We start from the raw sequence: 20000 nt of genomic DNA, 5'->3' as shown, positions 1-20000 counted from the left end.
CTCTCTCTCCCACATCCCAATCTCTCTCTTTCCTCTCTCCCACCTCCCTGTCTCTCTATCTCTCAACCAGTCTCTCTCTCACTCTTTCTCTCTCACTCTCTCTCTCTATCTCTCAACCAGTCTCTCTCTCTCTCTTTCCTCTCTCCCACCTCCCTGTCTCTCTATCTCTCAACCAGTCTCTCTCTCACTCTCTCTCTCTCTCCCACATCCCAATCTCTCTCTTTCCTCTCTCCCACCTCCCTGTCTCTCTATCTCTCCCAACCAGTCTCTCTCCCTCTCTTTCTCTCTCAACCACTCTCTCTGTCTCTCCCACCTCCCTCTCTCTCTGTCTCTCCCACCTCCCTCTCTCTCTGTCTCTCCCACCTCCCTCTCTCTCTGTCTCTCCCACCTCCCTCTCTCTCTGTCTCTCCCACCTCCCTCTCTCTCTGTCTCTCCCACCTCCCTCTCTCTCTGTCTCTCCCACCTCCCTCTCTCTCTGTCTCTCCCACCTCCCTCTCTCTCTGTCTCTCCCACCTCCCTCTCTTTCTCTAGATTGTCATTACTGGTCTCTGTCTACCCAGTAACCACTGACAACAGGCAGGGGGAGGTGTTGAGGTGGAGGGTGGCCACTGCGAAGGAGCTTGAAATGAGAATGAATGAAGATAGAATGAATGAAGATAGATGCAGTCAGTCAGAGGAGGCAGGTGAAAAGCAGCCACGGAGAGAAGACAGGACGAAGAGATACCCTCCTCTTTATTCTACCAGCCACCTCATCTTTTCTCCTATTTGTTCCTCTCTCCCCCTCTTTTTTCTCCTCCAACTCCCCTCCCTGCTTCCTTCTCTCTTCATCCTTTGGTGCTTCAGGGATCTGAGCGAGAGAGAGAGAAGAGAGAGAGAGTGTGGGGATGGTCAGTGCTCTCTGAGTTTAATTGATGCTGGCAGGGAGGTTCTCTTCCTCTTCTGTTCCCTCTCTCTCCCTCTCTCTGTCCCTCTCTCTCTTTCCCTCTCTCTCTCTCCCTCTCTCTCTCTCTCTCTCTGCACTGCAGCAGTTTGACACGTTTACCAGGGACCTCCTCCCTCCCCTAACTATCACATGCGTCGATATTCCCCAACATAATACAATATCAGAGTGACTGGTCATTTACTAGCAAAAATCATAGGAGCATGAGCTTCTGTGGTCCATATTTACATAATGATCTCTCTCTCTCTCTCTCTCTCTCTCTCTCATCTCTCCTCTCTCTCTCTCTCTCTCTCTCTCTCTCTCTCGCTCTCTCACGTTCTCTCTCACGTTCTCTTGCTCTCTCTCTCTCTCTCTCACGCTCTCTCTCACGTTCTCTTACTCTCTCTCTCTCTCTCGCTCTCTCACTCTCTGTCTCTCTCTCTCTTTTATCTCACATCACTCTCTCTCTCACGTTCTCTCTCACGTTCTCTCTCACGTTTCTCTTGCTCTCTCTCTCTCTCTCTCTCTCACGCTCTCTCTCACGTTCTCTTACTCTCTCTCTCTCGCTCTCTCACTCTGTCCTCTCTCTCTCTTTATCTCACTCTCTCTCTCTCTCTCGCTCTCTCTCTCATTCTGTCTCTCTCGCTCTCTCTCTCATTCTGTCTCTCTCGCTCTCTCTCTCATTCTGTCTCTCTCGCTCTCTCTCTCATTCTGTCTCTCTCGCTCTCTCTCTCATTCTGTCTCTCTCGCTCTCTCTCTCATTCTGTCTCTTTCTCTCTATCGTCTCTCTTTGCTCTCATTTAGCTGTTATCTTTTCTTCCTCCCCTCTGTGTGTTTCACCAGCGGGGCTTATTAGCCAGGAAAGGAACACATTGAGGAGGGGGGAAGATGGGAAGAGAGTGAGAGGTTGAGAGGATGAATGATGGAGAGATGAGACGAGAGAGATGCTGTTTGTCTCCTGTGAAATCTATCTACATTCTCCCCTCTGCTCATATAGTTGCATACATTAGAGAGATGATCCAGCCAGACTAGAATTTAGCCTACCAGTTCATGCGTCAGGTGGGTGGTTGTGTGTCTTGGTGTGTGTGTATGTTTCATCACAGATTTTCAATATAACCCCAGTCTAAACCTGGTCCCAGTATATCCTCCAATCTAACCCCAGTCTAACCCTGGTCCCAGTATATCCTCCAATCTAACCCCAGTCTAACCCTGGTCCCAGTATATCCTCCAATCTTACCCAGTCTAACCCTGGTCCCAGTATATCCTCCAATCTAACCCCAGTCTAACCCTGGTCCCAGTATATCCTCCAATCTAACCCCAGTCTAACCCTGGTCCCAGTATATCCTCCAATCTAACCCCAGTCTAACCCTGGTCCCAGTAGATCCTCCAATCTAACCCTAGTCTAACCCTGGTCCCAGTAGATCCTCCAATCTAACCCCAGTCTAACCCTGGTCCCAGTATATCCTCCAATCTAACCCCAGTCTAACCCTGGTCCCAGACACATGGTCCATGCTTTCTTATGATCTGTGAGCTCAGCTACCATATTCATTCACTTTTGTCTCTTTTCTCAAGATCCGCAGTGTTTAGAGCCCCTGATGTCTCCAGGGTTTTGTGTGTGTGTATGTGTGTGTGTGTGTGTCTATACGTGCGTGTGTGTGTGTGTGTGTACCTATACGTGTGTGTGACCTATACGTGTGTGTATCTATACATGTGTGTGTATCTATACGTGTGTGTGTGTCTATACGTGTGTATCTATACATGTGTGTGTGTCTATACGTGTGTGTCTATACGTGTGTATCTATACGTGTGTATCTATACATGTGTGTGTATCTATACGTGTGTATCTATACGTGTGTATCTATACATGTGTGTGTATCTATACGTGTGTATCTATACATGTGTGTGTATCTATACGTGTGTGTCTATACGTGTGTATCTATACATGTGTGTGTATCTATACATGTGTGTGTATCTATACATGTGTGTGTGTCTATACGTGTGTATCTATACATGTGTGTGTGTCTATACATGTGTGTGTGTGTATCTATACATGTGTGTGTATCTATACATGTGTGTGTATCTATACATGTGTGTGTGTCTATACGTGTGTATCTATACGTGTGTATCTATACGTGTGTGTGTGTCTATACGTGTGTATCTATACATGTGTGTGTATCTATACATGTGTGTGTATCTATACATGTGTGTGTATCTATACATGTGTGTGTGTCTATACGTGTGTATCTATACATGTGTGTGTATCTATACATGTGTGTGTGTCTATACGTGTGTATCTATACATGTGTGTGTATCTATACATGTGTGTGTATCTATACATGTGTGTGTATCTATACATGTGTGTGTGTCTATACGTGTGTATCTATACATGTGTGTGTGTCTATACGTGTGTATCTATACATGTGTGTGTGTCTATACGTGTGTATCTATACATGTGTGTGTGTCTATACGTGTGTATCTATACGTGTGTGTGTGTATCTATACGTGTGTGTGTATCTATACGTGTGTGTGTGTATCTATACGTGTGTGTGTGTCTATACGTGTGTGTGACCTATACGTGTGTGTGTGTGTGTGTGTGTGTGTGTATCTATACGTGTGTGTGACCTATACGTGTGTGTGTGTGTGTGTGTGTGTGTGTGTGTGTGTGTGTGTGTGTGTGTGTGTGTGTGTGTGTGTGTGTGTGTGTGTGTGTGTGTGTGTGTGTATCTATACGTGTGTGTGTGTGGTCTGCGTGTGCTTGTGTGTGTGTTTCAGTGGCTGTGTGCTGAATATTCCAGTGCCCCTCTCCTACCTCGCTGTCCCTGTCTGAGCCACACAACCCCGAGAGCCTCATCAGGCTCTGTACCCTGGGGCTCTGAACAGTTTCTCTCTACATAGAAATGTCTAAAATCTACATCAAACACACATAGCAGATTTGCAGCTCAGGGGCGGGGGAACTGATTGAGAACTGAGTGTGTGTATACAGTATGGTGTGTGTGTATACAGTATGGTGTGTGTGTATACAGTATGGTGTGTGTGTACAGTATGGTGTGTGTGTATACAGTATGGTGTGTGTGTGTGTGTGTGTACAGTATGGTGTGTGTGTGTGTGTGTGTATACAGTATGGTGTGTGTGTGTATACAGTATGGTGTGTGTGTGTGTGTGTGTGTGTGGTGTGTGTGTGTGTGTGTGTGTGTGTGTGTGTGTGTGTACAGTATGGTGTGTGTGTGTGTGTGTGTGTGTGTATACAGTATGGTGTGTGTATACAGTATGGTGTGTGTGTACAGTATGGTGTGTGTGTGTGTGTGTGTGTACAGTATGGTGTGTGTGTGTGTGTATACAGTATGGTGTGTGTGTGTGTGTGTATACAGTATGGTGTGTGTGTGTATACAGTATGGTGTGTGTGTGTGTGTATACAGTATGGTGTGTGTGTGTGTGTATACAGTATGGCGTGTGTGTGTATACAGTACGGTGTGTGTGTGTGTGTGTGTATACAGTACGGTGTGTGTGTGTGTGTGTATACAGTACGGTGTGTGTGTGTGTGTGTATACAGTACGGTGTGTGTGTGTGTGTGTGTATACAGTACGGTGTGTGTATACAGTACGGTGTGTGTGTGTGTATACAGTATGGTGTGTGTGTATACAGTACGGTGTATGTGTGTATAACTGTAGCACGCGCTCCAGCAGGTATATCTCTCTGGTCACCCCTAAAGCCAACTCCTCCTTTGGTCGTCTCTCCTTCCAGTTCTCTGCTGCCAATGACTGGAACGAACTACAAAAATCTCTGAAACTGGAAACACTTATCTCCCTCACTAGCTTTAAGCACCAGCTGTCAGAGCAGCTCACAGATCACTGCACCTGTACATAGCCCATCTATAATTTAGCCCAAACTACTACCTCTTCCCCTACTGTATTTATTTATTTTATTTATTTTGCTCCTTTGCACCATATTATTTATATTTTTATCTCTGAACTTTCTTCAAACTACAAATCTACCATTCCAGTGTTTTTCTTGCTATACTTTATTTACTTTGCCAGCATGGCATTTTTTTGCCTTTACCTCCCTTATCTCATATCATTTGCTCACATTGTATATAGTCTTATTTTTTTTTTCTTTTTTTTTTTCTACTGCATCATTGATTGTATGTTGTTTTACTCCATGTGTAACTATGTGTTTTTGTATGTTGTCGAACTGCTTTGCTTTATCTTGGCCAGGTCGCAATTGTAAATGAGAACTTGTTCTCAACTTGCCTACCTGGTTAAATAAAGGTTAAAAAAAAAAATAACAAAAAAATAAATACAGTACACACACATATATACAGTATGGTGTGTGTGTGTATACAGTATGGTGTGTGTGTGTATACAGTATGGTGTGTGTGTGTGTATACAGTACGGTGTGTGTGTGTATACAGTATGGTGTGTGTGTGTATACAGTATGGTGTGTGTGTGTATACAGTAGGGTGTGTGTGTGTATACAGTATGGTGTGTGTGTGTATACAGTACGGTGTGTGTGTGTATACAGTATGGTGTGTGTGTATGCAGTATGGTGTGTGTGTGTATGCAGTATGGTGTGTGTGTGTATGCAGTATGGTGTGTGTGTGTATGCAGTATGGTGTGTGTGTGTGTATGCATTATGGTGTGTGTGTGTATACAGTACGGTGTGTGTGTGTATGCAGTATGGTGTGTGTGTATGCAGTACGGTGTGTATACAGTATGGTGTGTGTGTGTGTGTGTGTGTATGCAGTATGGTGTGTGTGTATGCAGTACGGTGTGTGTGTGTGTATACAGTATGGTGTGTGTGTGTGTGTATGCAGTATGGTGTGTGTGTATGCAGTATGGTGTGTGTGTGTGTGTATGCAGTATGGTGTGTGTGTGTATACAGTACGGCGTGTGTGTGTATACAGTATGGTGTGTGTGTGTATACAGTATGGTGTGTGTGTGTATACAGTACGGTGTGTGTGTGTATACAGTACGGTGTGTGTGTGTGTGTATACAGTATGGTGTGTGTGTGTGTGTATACAGTATGGTGTGTGTGTGTGTGTGTATACAGTACGGTGTGTGTGTGTATACAGTACGGTGTGTGTGTGTGTGTATACAGTATGGTGTGTGTGTGTATACAGTATGGTGTGTGTGTGTATACAGTATGGTGTGTGTGTGTATACAATATGGTGTGTGTGTGTATACAGTATGGTGTGTGTGTGTATACAGTACGGTGTGTGTGTGTATGCAGTATGGTGTGTGTGTATGCAGTACGGTGTGTATACAGTATGGTGTGTGTGTGTGTGTATGCAGTATGGTGTGTGTGTATGCAGTACGGTGTGTGTGTGTGTATACAGTATGGTGTGTGTGTGTGTGTATGCAGTATGGTGTGTGTGTGTATACAGTACGGCGTGTGTGTGTATACAGTACGGCGTGTGTGTGTATACAGTATGGTGTGTGTGTGTATACAGTATGGTGTGTGTGTGTATACAGTACGGTGTGTGTGTGTATACAGTACGGTGTGTGTGTGTGTGTATACAGTATGGTGTGTGTGTGTGTATACAGTATGGTGTGTGTGTGTGTGTGTATACAGTATGGTGTGTGTGTGTGTGTATACAGTACGGTGTGTGTGTGTGTGTATACAGTACGGTGTGTGTGTGTATACAGTATGGTGTGTGTGTGTGTATACAGTATGGTGTGTGTGTGTATACAGTATGGTGTGTGTGTGTATACAGTACGGTGTGTGTGTGTATACAGTATGGTGTGTGTGTGTATACAGTACGGTGTGTGTGTGTGTGTGTATACAGTATGGTGTGTGTGTGTATACAGTATGGTGTGTGTGTGTATACAGTATGGTGTGTGTGTGTATACAGTACGGTGTGTGTGTGTATACAGTATGGTGTGTGTATGTATACAGTACGGTGTGTGTGTGTGTGTGTATACAGTATGGTGTGTGTATGTATACAGTACGGTGTGTGTGTTTACATGAATGATCCCTCCCTCATCTTGGCATCTGTGAAATCAAGATGTTTTCTTGCGTAACATTATAACATGAAGTGAAAAATATATCTTGACACTTGGTTTTGGACAGTTGGTCTTGAGCACAGAAATCTCACCATCACAACACACACACACACACTAATACACCGCTGTCTCAGAGGGGTGTGGACTCCTGTCTGATTTGATTCAGTCTGCTGGTATCTCCATAAGACTGAATTGGACTCCACGGTTGTGGAAACAGATTGATTAAGAGGGGAACCTGGGCTGCATGTGTGTGTTGTCATGCTGCATTCTGCTGCAACACATCTTAGCACCCAATCAGATGGCACAAGGCAGAGAGAGAGAGAGAGAGAGAGAGAGAGAGAGAGAGAGAGAGAGAGAGAGAGAGAGAGAGAGAGAGAGAGAGAGAGAGAGAGGAGAGAGAGAGAGAGAGAGGAGAGAGAGAGAGAGAGAGAGAGGAGAGAGAGAGAGAGAGAGAGAGAGAGAGAGAGAGAGACTTCTGTTGGGTTTAATACAGCGAATCTGAATCTTCTCAGACCCACGGATACAGTGTGTGGAAGAGAGAACTGGTGAAGAGAGAACTGGATTCCAGATATTACAGATGGTGATTGTGTTGTACAGGTTGTGGTTGTCTCCATCTCTCTCCTGTAGGAGCTGAATGTTCTGCAACCTAAGGCAGGCTTCCGTCTCTGGCTTACTGCTGAGGTCCATCCCAAGTTCCCCCTCATCCTGCTGCAGTCCAGCCTCAAGATCACCTACGAGGTACAAACACTATATATGTACAGACACACACACACACACCCTGTCCATCGTAATACGGTATGTTGCGAGCCGTGTTTGAGTAAGACATGTAGCCCTGGGTGTGTGTGTGTGTGGTGTGAAACTTGTAGCCCCAAGGCGTGTTAGCTGTCTGAGATGTGTTACTGAGGCGTGTTAGCCAGGCTGAGGCGTGTTACTGAGGCGTGTTACTGAGGTGTGTTAGCTGTCTGAGGCGTGTTACTGAGGCGTGTTACTGAGGCGTGTTACTGAGGCGTGTTAGCCAGGCTGAGGCGTGTTACTGAGGCGTGTTACTGAGGCGTGTTAGCCAGGCTGAGGCGTGTTACTGAGGCGTGTTACTGAGGCGTGTTACTGAGGCGTGTTACTGAGGCGTGTTACTGAGGCGTGTTACTGAGGCGTGTTACTGAGGCGTGTTACTGAGGCGTGTTAGCCAGGCTGAGGCGTGTTACTGAGGCGTGTTAGCCAGGCTGAGGCGTGTTACTGAGGCGTGTTACTGAGGCGTGTTACTGAGGCGTGTTAGCCAGGCTGAGGCGTGTTACTGAGGCGTGTTAGCCAGGCTGAGGCGTGTTACTGAGGCGTGTTACTGAGGCGTGTTAGCCAGGCTGAGGCGTGTTACTGAGGCGTTTTACTGAGGCGTGTTACTGAGGCGTGTTACTGAGGCGTGTTACTGAGGCGCGTTACTGAGGCGCGTTACTGAGGCGCGTTACTGAGGCGCATTAGCCAGGCTGAGGCGTGTTACTGAGGCGTGTTACTGAGGCGTGTTACTGAGGTGCGTTACTGAGGCGCGTTACTGAGGCGTGTTAGCCAGGCTGAGGCGTGTTACTGAGGCGTGTTAGCCAGGCTGAGGCGTGTTACTGAGGCGTGTTACTGAGGCGTGTTAGCCAGGCTGAAGCGTGTTACTGAGGCGTGTTACTGAGGCGTGTTACTGAGGCATGTTACTGAGGCGCGTTACTGAGGCGCGTTACTGAGGCGCATTACTGAGGCGATTTACTGAGGCGCGTTACTGAGGCGCGTTACTGAGGCGCGTTACTGAGGCGCGTTATTGGGCTGAGTGTATGCAGAGCCAAGAGAGGTCTGTTAGTCAGGCCAGGCTCTAGGACTTACGTTCTCAAATGACCAGCTGTGCTGTTTGACAGCCCGGCGTTAAGGGACACACACTCACAGAGACACACAGGCCCTGTTGAGAAGTGGAGCACACTTGATCTCTCCTTCCCTCAGATGAGCTTTTAACAGTTAAAGCCTGGATCCCAGCCCCTACTGCCATCCCTGTCCACCCTCCCAGCACCACATGGTAAAGCCTGGATCCCAGCCCCTACTGCCATCCCTGTCCACCCTCCCAGCACCACATGGTAAAGCCTGGATCCCAGCCCCTACTGCCATCCCTGTCCACCCTCCCAGCACCACATGGTAAAGCCTGGATCCCAGCCCCTACTGCCATCCCTGTCCACCCTCCCAGCACCACATGGTAAAGCCTGGATCCCAGCCCCTACTGCCATCCCTGTCCACCCTCCCAGCACCACATGGTAAAGCCTGGATCCCAGCCCCTACTGCCATCCCTGTCCACCCTCCCAGCACCACATGGTAAAGCCTGGATCCCAGCCCCTACTGCCATCCCTGTCCACCCTCCCTGCAACATTCATGCCCTCAGGATCTTCTAATTCATTGTCTAACTTGTTCTCTTTCTCTCTCCCTCAGGCTCCTCCTGGTCTAAAGAAGAACTTGTTGAGGACCTATGAGACGTGGAGCCCAGAGCAGATCAGTAAAGGTGGTCTGCTGTCCAGAGCCCAGTCCCTCTTCTGCCTCGCATGGTTCCACGCTGTCTGCCAGGAGAGACGTAACTACATCCCCCAGGTACCCAGCTTCTTAAAAACTACATCCCCCAGGTACCCCCCCCCCCCCAGCTTCTTATAAACTACATCCCCCAGGTACCCCCCCCCCCCCCCCCAGCTTCTTATAAACGACATCCCCCAGGTACCCCCCCCCCCCCCAGCTTCTTATAAACTACATCCCCCAGGTACCCCCCCCCCCCCAGCTTCTTATAAACTACATCCCCCAGGTACCTCCCAGCTTCTTATAAACTACATCCCCCAGGTACCCCCCCAGCTTCTTATAAACTACATCCCCCAGGTACCCCCCCAGCTTCTTATAAACTACATCCCCCAGGTACCCCCCCAGCTTCTTATAGACTACATCCCCCAGGTACCCCCCCCCCCAGCTTCTTATAGACTACATCCCCCAGGTAACCCCCCAGCTTCTTATAAACTACATCCCCCAGGTACCCCCCCAGCTTCTTATAAACTACATCCCCCAGGTACCCCCCCCCCCAGCTTCTTATAAACTACATCCCCCAGGTACCCCCCCAGCTTCTTATAAACTACATCCCCCAGGTACCCCCCAGCTTCTTATAAACTACATCCCCCAGGTACCCCCCAGCTTCTTATAAACTACATCCCCCAGGTATCCCCCCCAGCTTCTTATAAACTATATCCCCCAGGTATCCCCCCCTGCTTCTTATAAACTATATCCCCCAGGTTCCCCCATTTTCTTATAAACTACATCCCCCAGGTACCCCCCCCCCAGCTTCTTATAAACTACATCCCCCAGGTACCCCCCCAGCTTCTTATAAACTACATCCCCCAGGTACCCCCCCCCCAGCTTCTTATAAACTACATCCCCCAGGTACCCCCCCCAGCTTCTTATAAACTACATCCCCCAGGTACCCCCCAGCTTCTTATAAACTACATCCCCCAGGTACCCCCCAGCTTCTTATAAATTACATCCCCCAGGTATCCCCCCTGCTTCTTATAAACTATATCCCCCAGGTACCCCCAGCTTCTTATAAACTACATCCCCCACGTACCCTTTACAAACTACATCCCCCGGGTACCCCCAGCTTCTTATAAACTGCATCCCCCAGGTACCCTAGCACTTCATAAACTACACTAGTGGTTATAAATTAGTAGTGGTAGCCCAGCGGTTAAGAGTGTTGGGCCAGTAACCGAAAGGACGCTGGTTCGAATCCTCGAGCTGACTATGTGAAAAATATGTCGATGTGCCCTGAACAAGGCACTTAAATCCTGTAAGTCACTCTGGATAAGAGTGTCTGCTAAATGAATACCCCAGCAGCTTATAAACCTCATCCTCCAGGTACCCCAGCACTTTATAAACTACATCCTCCAGGTACCCCAGCACTTTATGAACTACATCCCCCAGGTACCCCAGCGCTCTATAAACTACATCCTCCAGGTGTCCCAGCACTTTATAAACTACATCTTCCAGGTACCCCAGCACTTTATAAACTACATCCTCCAGGTACCCCAGCACTTTATAAACTACATCCTCCAGGTACCCCAGCACTTTATAAACTACATCCTCCAGGTACCCCAGCACTTTATAAACTACATCCTCCAGGTACCCCAGCACTTTATAAACTACATCCTCCAGGTACCCCAGCACTTTATGAACTACATCCTCCAGGTGCCATAGCACTTTATAAACTACATCCCACAGGTACCCCAGCACTTTATGAACTACATCCTCCAGGTACCCCAGCACTCTATAAACTACATCCTCCAGGTGTCCCAGCACTCTATACACTACATCCTCCAGGTGTCCCAGCACTTTATAAACTACATCCTCCAGGTACCCCAGCACTTTATGAACTACATCCTCCAGGTGTCCCAGCACTTTATGAACTACATCCTCTAGGTACCCCAGCCTCTTATAAACTACATCCTCCATGAACCCCAGCACTTTATAAACTACATCCCACAGGAACCCCATAACCTTAAGGGGACTACATCCTCCAGGTACCCATGCACCTTATAAACTACATCCTCCATGTACCCCAGCACCTTATAAACTACATCCTCCTGGAACCCCAGCATTTTATAAACTACATCCTCCAGGTACCCCAGCACTTTACAAACTAAATCCTTCAGGTGTTCCAGCACCTTATAAACTACATCCTCCAGGTGTTCCATCACCTTATAAACTACATCCTCCAGGTACCCCAGCACTCTATAAACTACATCCTCCTGGAACCCCAGCACTTTATAAACTACATCCGCCAGGTACCCCAGCACTTTATGAACTACATCCTCCAGGTACCCCAGCGCTCTATAAACTACATCCTCCAGGTGTCCCAGCACTTTATAAACTACATCCTCCAGGTACCCCAGCACTTTATAAACTACATCCTCCAGGTACCCCAGCACTTTATAAACTACATCCTCCAGGTACCCCAGCACTTTATGAACTACATCCTCCAGGTGTTCCATCACCTTATAAACTACATCCTCCAGGTACCCCAGCACTCTATAAACTACATCCTCCTGGAACCCCAGCACTTTATAAACTACATCCCCCAGGTACCCCAGCACTTTAAAAACGACATCCCCCAGGAAATAAAGCGCTCACCTCTACAGTTCCCTGGAGTCATCCCCGTGCCTCCGATTAATGACATACTACAGCTCCCATCAATCAAATGTATTTATGAAGCCCTTTTTAAATCAGCCGATGTCACAAAGTGCTCTACAGGTGGCTAGGAAAAACTCCCTAGAAAGGCAGGAACCTACGTAGGAAGAAACCTAGAGAGGAACCAGGCTCTGAGGGGAAGCCAGTCCTCTTCTGGCTCTGCCGGATGGAGATTATAACAGAGCGTGGCCAAGATGTTCAAACATTCATAGATGACCAGCAGGGTCAGATTATAATAATTACAGTGGTTGTAGAGGGTGGAACGGGTCAGCACCTCAGGAGTAAATGTCAGTTGGCTTTTCATAGCCGATCATTCAGAGTTAGAGACAGCAGGTGCGGTAGAGAAAGAGAGTTGAAAACAGCAGGTCTGGGGGACAAGGTGGCACGTCTGGTGAACAGGTCAGGGTTCCATAGCCGCAGGCAGAACAGTTGAAACTGGAGCAGCAGCGCGACCAGGTGGACTGGGGACAGCAAGGAGTCATCAGGCCAGGTAGTCCTGAGGCATGGTCCTAGGGCTCAGGTCCTCAGAGTGAAGAGAAAGAGAGAGAGAGAGGGAATTAGAGGGAGCATACTTAAATTCACACAGGACACCAGATAAGGGCCAACCAGGCAGGATATAACCCCACCCACTTTGCCAAAGCACAGCCCCCACACCACTAGAGGGATATCTTCAACCACCAACCTACTACCTTGAGACGAGGCCAAGTATAGCCCACAAAGATCTCACCCACGGCACGAGCCCGAGGGGGCCACCAACCCGGACAGGAAGATCACGTCAGAGACTCAACCACCTCAAGTGACGCACCCCTCCTAGGGACGACATTGGAGAGCACCAGTAAGCCAGTGACTCAGCCCCCGTAATAGGGCAGAGAATCCCAGTGGAGAGAGGGGAACCGGCCAGGCAGAGACAGCAAGGGTGGTTCGTCGCTCCAGTGACTTTCCGTTCACCTTCACACCCCTGGGCCAGACTACACTCAATCATAGGATCTACTGAAGAGATGAGTCTTCAATAAAGACTTAAAGGTCAAGACCGAGTCTGCGTCTCTCACATGGGTAGGCAGACCATTCCATAAAAATTGAGCTCTATAGGAGAAAACCCTGCCTCCAGCTGTTTGCTTAGAAATTCTAGGGACAATTAGGAGGCCTGCGTCTTGTGACTGTAGCGTACATGTAGGTATGTACGGCAGGACCAAATCGGAAAGATAGGTAGGAGCAAGCCCATGTAATGCTTTATAGGTTAACACTAAAATCTTGAAATCAGCCCGAGCCTCAACAGGAAGCTAGTGTAGAGAGGTTAGCACTGGAGTAATATGATAAAATGTTTTGGTTCTAGTCAAGATACTAGCAGCCGTGTTTAGCAGTAACTGAAGTTCATTTAGTGCTTTATCCGGGTAGCCGGAAAGTAGAGCATTGCAGTAGTCTAATCTAGAAGTGACAAACGCATGGATAAATTTTTCAGCATAATTTTTGGACAGAAAGTTTCAGATTTTTGCAATGTTATGTAGATGGAAAAAAGCTGTCCTTGAAACAGTCTTGATATGTTCATCAAAAGAGAGATCAGGGTCCAGAGTAACGCCGAGGTCCTTTACAGTTTTATTTGAGAAGACTGTACAACCGTCAAGATTAATTGTCAGATTCAACAGAAGATATCTTTATTTCTTGGGACCTAGTATTAGCATCTCTGTTTTGTCCGCATCTAAAAGTAAAAAAATTGCCGCCATCCATTTCCTTATGTCTGAAAGGTAGGCTTCCAGGGAGGGCAATTTTGGGGCTTCACCATGTTTCATCGAAATGTATAGCAGTGTATCGTCCGCATAGCAGTGAAAGTTAACATTATGTGTCCGAATGACATCACCAAGAGGTAAAATATATAGTGAAAACAATAGAGGTCCTTAAACGGAACCTTGCGGAATACCGAGGACAAACCATCCACAGAGACAAACTGATATCTTTCCAACAGATAAGATCTAAACCAGGCCAGAACTTGTCCATGTAGACCAATTTGGGTTTCCAATCCCTCCAAAGGAATGTGGTGATCGATGGTATCAAAAGCAGCACTAAGGCCTAGGAGCACGAGGACACACGCAGAGCCTTGGTCTGACGCCATTAAAAGGTAATTTACCACCTTCACGAGTGCAGTCTCAGTGCTATGATGGGGTCTAAAACCAGACTGAAGCGTTTCGTATACATTGTTATTCTTCAGGAAGGCAGTGAATTTTTTCAGTTCTGCCCACAAATTTTCTATAGGATTGAGGTCAGGGCTTTGTGATGGCCACTCCAATACCTTGACTTTGTTGTCCTTAAGCCATTTTGCCATAACTTTGGAAGTATGCTTGGGGTCATTGTCCATTTGGAAGACCCATTTGCGACCAAGCTTTAACTTCCTGACTGATGTCTTGAGATGTTGCTTCAATATATCCACATAATGTTTCTTCCTCGTGGTGCCATCTATTTTGTGAAGTTCACCAGTCCCTCCTGCAGCAAAGCACCCCCACAGCATGATGCTGCCACCCCCGTGCTTCACGGTTGGGATGGTGTTCTTCGGCTTGCAAGCGTCCCCCTTTTTCCTCCAAACATAAAGATGGTCATTATGGCAAAACAGTTCTAGTTTTGTTTCATCAGACCAGAGGACATTTCTCCAAAAAGTACGATCTTTGTCCCCATGTGCAGTTGCAAACCGTAGTCTGGCTTTTTTATGGCGGGTTTAGAGCAGTGGCTTCTTCCTTGCTGAGCGGTCGTTCAGGTTATGTCGATATAGGACTCGTTTTACTTTGGATATAGATACTTTTGTACCCGTTTCATCTCTAGGAGACAGAACGCGTCTCCTTCCTGAGCGGTATGATGGCTGCATGGTCCCATGGTGTTATACTTGAGGACTATTGTTTGTACAGATGAGCATGGTACCTTCAGGTATTTAGAAATTGCTCCCAAGAATGAACCAGACTTGTGGAGGTCTACCATTTTTTTCTGAGGTCTTGGCTGATATCTTTTGATTTTCCCATGATGTTAAGCAAAGAGGCATTGAGTTTGAAGGTAGGCCTTGAAATACATCCACAGGTACACCTCCAATTGACTCAAATGATGTAAATTAGCCTATCGGAAGCTTCTAAAGCCGTGACATCATTTTCTGGAATTTTCCAAGCTGTTTAAAGGTACAGTCAACTTAGTGTATGTATACTTCTGACCTACTGGAATTGTGATACAGTGAAGTGAAATAATCTGTATGTAAACAATGGTTGGAAAAATACTATAGATGTCCTAACCGACTTGCCAAAACTATAGTTTGTTGACAAGAAATTTGTGGAGTGGTTGAAAAACGAGTTTTTCTACTGTAGGTGGTTAACAGATTGTTGTACTCTGACGTCCTTGGGTAGTTGGAGGGAGTCTGGAAGGGCATCTAGGAATGTTTGGGTTGTCCGAGAATTTATAGCACTGCTTTTGATGATCCTTGGTTGGGGTCTGAGCAGATTATTTGTTGCGTTTGCAAACGTAATTAAATGGTGGTCCGATAGTCCAGGATTATGAGGAAAAACATTAAGATCCACAATATTTATTCCATGGGACAAAACTAGGTCCAGAGTTTGACTGTGGCAGTGAGTAGGTCCGAAGACATGTTGGACAAAACCCACTGAGTCGATGATGGCTCCGAAAGCCTTTTGGAGTGGGTTTGTAGACTTTTCCATGTGAATATTAAAGTCACCAAAAATTAGAATATTATCTGCCATGACTACAAGGTCCGATAGGAATTCTGGGAACTCAGTGAGGAACGTTGTGTACGGCCCAGGAGTCCTGTAAACAGTAGCTATAAAAAGTGATTGAGTAGGCTGCATAGATTTCATGTCTAGAAGCTCAAAAGACAAAAAAACGCAGTCATTTTATTTTTTGTAAATTGAAATTTGGTATCGTAAATGTTAGCAACACCTCTGCCTTTGCGGGATGCGGGGGGATATGGTCACTAGTGTAACCAGGAGGAGAAGCCTATTTTAACACAGTACATTCATCAGGCTTAACTTCTAACGGCTGAAATCCCGTTAACGGGATCGATATGACAACAGCCAGTGAAAGTGCAGAGTGCCAAATTCAAAACAGCAAAAATCTCATAATTAAAATTTCTCAAGCATACAGTGGGGGAAAAAAGTATTTAATCCCCTGCTGATTTTGTACGTTTGCCCACTGACAAAGAAAGGATCAGTCTATAATTTTAATAGTAGGTTTATTTGAACAGTGAGAGACAGAATAACAACAATAAAATCCAGAAAAACGCATGTCAAAAATGTTATAAAATGATTTGCATTTTAATGAGGGAAATAAGTATTTGACCCCTCTGCAAAACATGACTAGTACTTGGTGGCAAACCCTTGTTGGCAATCACAGAGGTCAGACGTTTCTTGTAGTTGGCCACCAGGTTTGCACACATCTCAGGAGGGATTTTGTCATCCCACTCCTCTTTGCAGATCTTCTCCAAGTCATTAAGGTTTCGAGGCTGACGTTTGGCAACTCGAACCTTCAGCTCCCTCCACAGATGTTCTATGAGATTAAGGTCTGGAGACTGGCTAGGCCACTCCAGGACCTTAATGTGCTTCTTCTTGAGCCACTCCTTTGTTGCCGTGGCCGTGTGTTTTGGGTCATTATCATGCTGGAATACCCATCCACGACCCATTTTCAATGCCCTGGCTGAGGGAAGGAGATTCTCACCCAAGATTTGACGGTACATGGCCCCGTCCATCGTCCCTTTGATGCGGTGAAGTTGTCCTGTCCCCTTAGCAGAAAAACACTCCCAAAGCATAATGTTTCCACCTCCATGTTTGACGGTGGAGATGGTGTTCTTGGGGTCATAGGCAGCATTCCAAACTCCTCCAAACACGGCAAGTTGAGTTGATGTCAAAGAGCTCCATTTTAGTCTCATCTGACCACAACACTTTCACCAGTTGTCCTCTGAGTCATTCAGATGTTCATTGGCAGACTTCAGACGGGCCTGTATATGTATTCTTGAGCAGGGGGACCTTGCGTGCGCTGCAGGATTTCAGTCTTTCACGGCGTAGTGTGTTACCAATTGTTTTCTTGGTGACTATGGGCCCAGCTGCCTTGAGATCATTGACAAGATCCTCCCGTGTAGTTCTGGGCTGATTCCTCACCGTTCTCATGATCATTGCAACTCCACGAGGTGAGATCTTGCATGGAGCCCCAGGCCGAGGGATATTGACAGTTCTTTTGTGTTTCTTCCATTTGCGAATAATCGCACCAAATGTTGTCACCTTCTCACCAAGCTGCTTGGCGATGGTCTTGTTGCCCATTCCAGCCTTGTGTAGGTCTACAATCTTGTCCCTGACATCCTTGGAGAGCTCTTTGGTCTTGGCCATGGTGGAGAGTTTGGAATCTGATTGATTGATTGCTTCTGTGGACAGGTGTCTTTTTTACAGGTAGCAAGCTGCGGTTAGGAGCACTCCCTTTAAGAGTGTGCTCCTAATCTCAGCTCGTTACCTGTGTAAAAGACACCTGGGAGCCAGAAATCTTTCTGATTGAGAGGGGGTCAAATACTTATTTCCCTCATTAAAATGCAAATGAATTTATAACATTTCTGACATGCGTTTTTCTGTATATTTTTGTTGTTATTCTGTCTCTCACTGTTCAAATAAACCTACCATTAAAATTATAGACTGATCCTTTCTTTGTCAGTGGGCAAACGTACAAAATCAGCAGGGGATCAAATACTTTTCCCCCCCACTTTATAAGTATTATACACCATTTTAAAGATAGGATTCTCATTAGTCCAACCACAGTGTCCGATTTCAAAAAGGCTTTACAGCAAAAGCACACCCAACGATTATGTTAGGTCAGCACCTAGTCACAAAAAAACATACAGCCATTTTCCAGCCAAAGAGAGGAGTCACAAAAAGCAGAAATAGAGATAAAATGAATCACTAACCTTTGATGATCTTCATCAGATGGCACTCATAGGACTTCATGATACACAATACATGTATGTTTTGTTCAATAAAGTTCATATTTATATCCAAAAATCTCAGTTTACATTGGCGTGTTATGTTCAGTAATGTTTTGCCTCCAAAACCCCCGGTGACTTTGCAGAGAGCCACATCAATTTACAGAAATACTTACCATAAACTTTGATAAAATGTACAAGTGTTATGCACAGAATTAAAGATACACTTCTGCTTAATGCAACCGCTGTGTCAGATTTCAAAAAATCTTTACGGCGAAAGCAAACTTTGCAATAATCTGAGTACAGCGCTCAGACATCAAAACAATCCATACAGATACCCGCCATTTGAGTCAACAGAAGTCACAAATACCATTATAAATATTCACTTACCTTTGATGATCTTCATCGGAATGCACTCCCAGGAATCCCAGTTCCACAATAAATGTTTGTTTTGTTCGATAAAGTCCATCCTTTATGTCCAAATACCTCCTTTTTGTTCGCACGTTCCGTCAAGTAGTCCAAATGCACTGTGCTGGCGCAGTAAGTTCAGACGAAAAGTCAAAAAAGTTATATTACAGTTCGTAGAAACATGTCAAACGATGTATAGAATCAATCTATAGGATGTTTTTATCATAAATCTTCCATAATATTCCAACCGGACGATTCCTTTGTCTTCAGAATTGTAAAGGAACACACCTAACTCTCACGGGAGCGCACGCGATTGAGCTCATGTCATTTTCTCAGTCATCTGATTCCAATGGCTCTTATTCTCTCCCCATTCACAGTAGAAGCATGAAACAACATTCTAAAGACTGTTGACATCTAGTGGAAGCCTTAGGAAGTGCAAAATGACCCCACAGACACTGTATACTGGATAGGCAATCACTTGAAAAACTACAAACCTCAGATTTCCACTCTTCCTGGTTGGATTTTTTCTCGGGTTTTTGCCTGCCATATGAGTTCTGTTATACTCACAGACATCATTCAAACAGTTTTAGAAACTTCAGAGTATTTTCTATCCAGATCTACTAATAATATGCATATCTTAGCTTCTGGGACTGAGTAGCAGGCAGTTTACTCTGGGCACCTTCTTCATCCAAGCTACTCAATACTGCCACCTATCCATAAGAAGTTAAGCTATGTTTCAGTCAGGACAATCACATCAAGATTATGATCAGTGATTAGTTAATTGACTATAACTGCCTCGGAAGTGAGGGATCTAACATTAAGTAGCCCTATTTTGAGATATCACAATCTCTTTCAATAATGACAGGAATGGAGGAGGTGTTTTATTCCAGTGAGATTGCTAAGGCGAACACCGCCATGTTTCATCATGCGCTGGGACTGTTGTGGCCCACTAGAGCAGCCCCACTAATGTGTGTTTACAGTGTGTGTATAACCTGACCCTTTAGAAACATGCTCTCTGTGTCTCTGTGGTCTCTGCAGTCACACAGCCATCAGCAGAGCCTGGGAATGTTGTCTGTGTGCTCATAAAGAACACTAGCGTGCTTCTACCAGTACACTCAGGACCAGCACACTCAGGACCAGCACACTCAGGACCAGCACACTCAGGACCAGCACACTCAGGACCAGGGGCTGCCTCATTTACACTGCCCCACCATGCTGGCTAATATACAATTAAACACACACATACTCATAGCTGAAGTGTTCCCACGTACACATATACTGTACATACCTACACGGCGGGACTAAAAGCACTATGGAGAGCCAAGATGACACAGATGTTTTAGTGATGGCTATAATTAGGTTGAGTGTATTTATACCCATCGGGGACTGAACACATAATTAACACACCAATTAAATACACCGACATGAGAAGGAACCAGGGATCCATCCAGAGTTATTCATTAAATACTGCTCTCCCCTTTCTCTCTCTCTCCCTCCCTCCCTT

The 20000-nt window shown here is 46.0% G+C and overlaps 1 protein-coding gene across 1 annotated transcript in view; it reads left to right on the top strand.

Moving 5' to 3' along the window:
- Positions 1-20000, top strand: part of dync2h1 (dynein cytoplasmic 2 heavy chain 1) — a 328531-nt gene that overhangs the window by 208994 nt on the left and 99537 nt on the right. The window contains exons 80-81 of the mRNA XM_082956441.1: positions 7546-7656; positions 9367-9522. Coding sequence (XP_082812567.1) covers positions 7546-7656; positions 9367-9522 — 267 coding nt within the window. The remainder of the gene's footprint in view (positions 1-7545; positions 7657-9366; positions 9523-20000) is intronic.

Source organism: Salmo salar, chromosome 09, assembly GCF_965601325.2.
Source record: "Salmo salar chromosome 09, fSalSal1, whole genome shotgun sequence".
Lineage (NCBI taxonomy): Eukaryota > Metazoa > Chordata > Actinopteri > Salmoniformes > Salmonidae > Salmo > Salmo salar.
The sequence above is the reverse complement of the archived record's forward strand: the minus strand, read 5'-3'. Positions and strand labels throughout refer to the sequence as shown.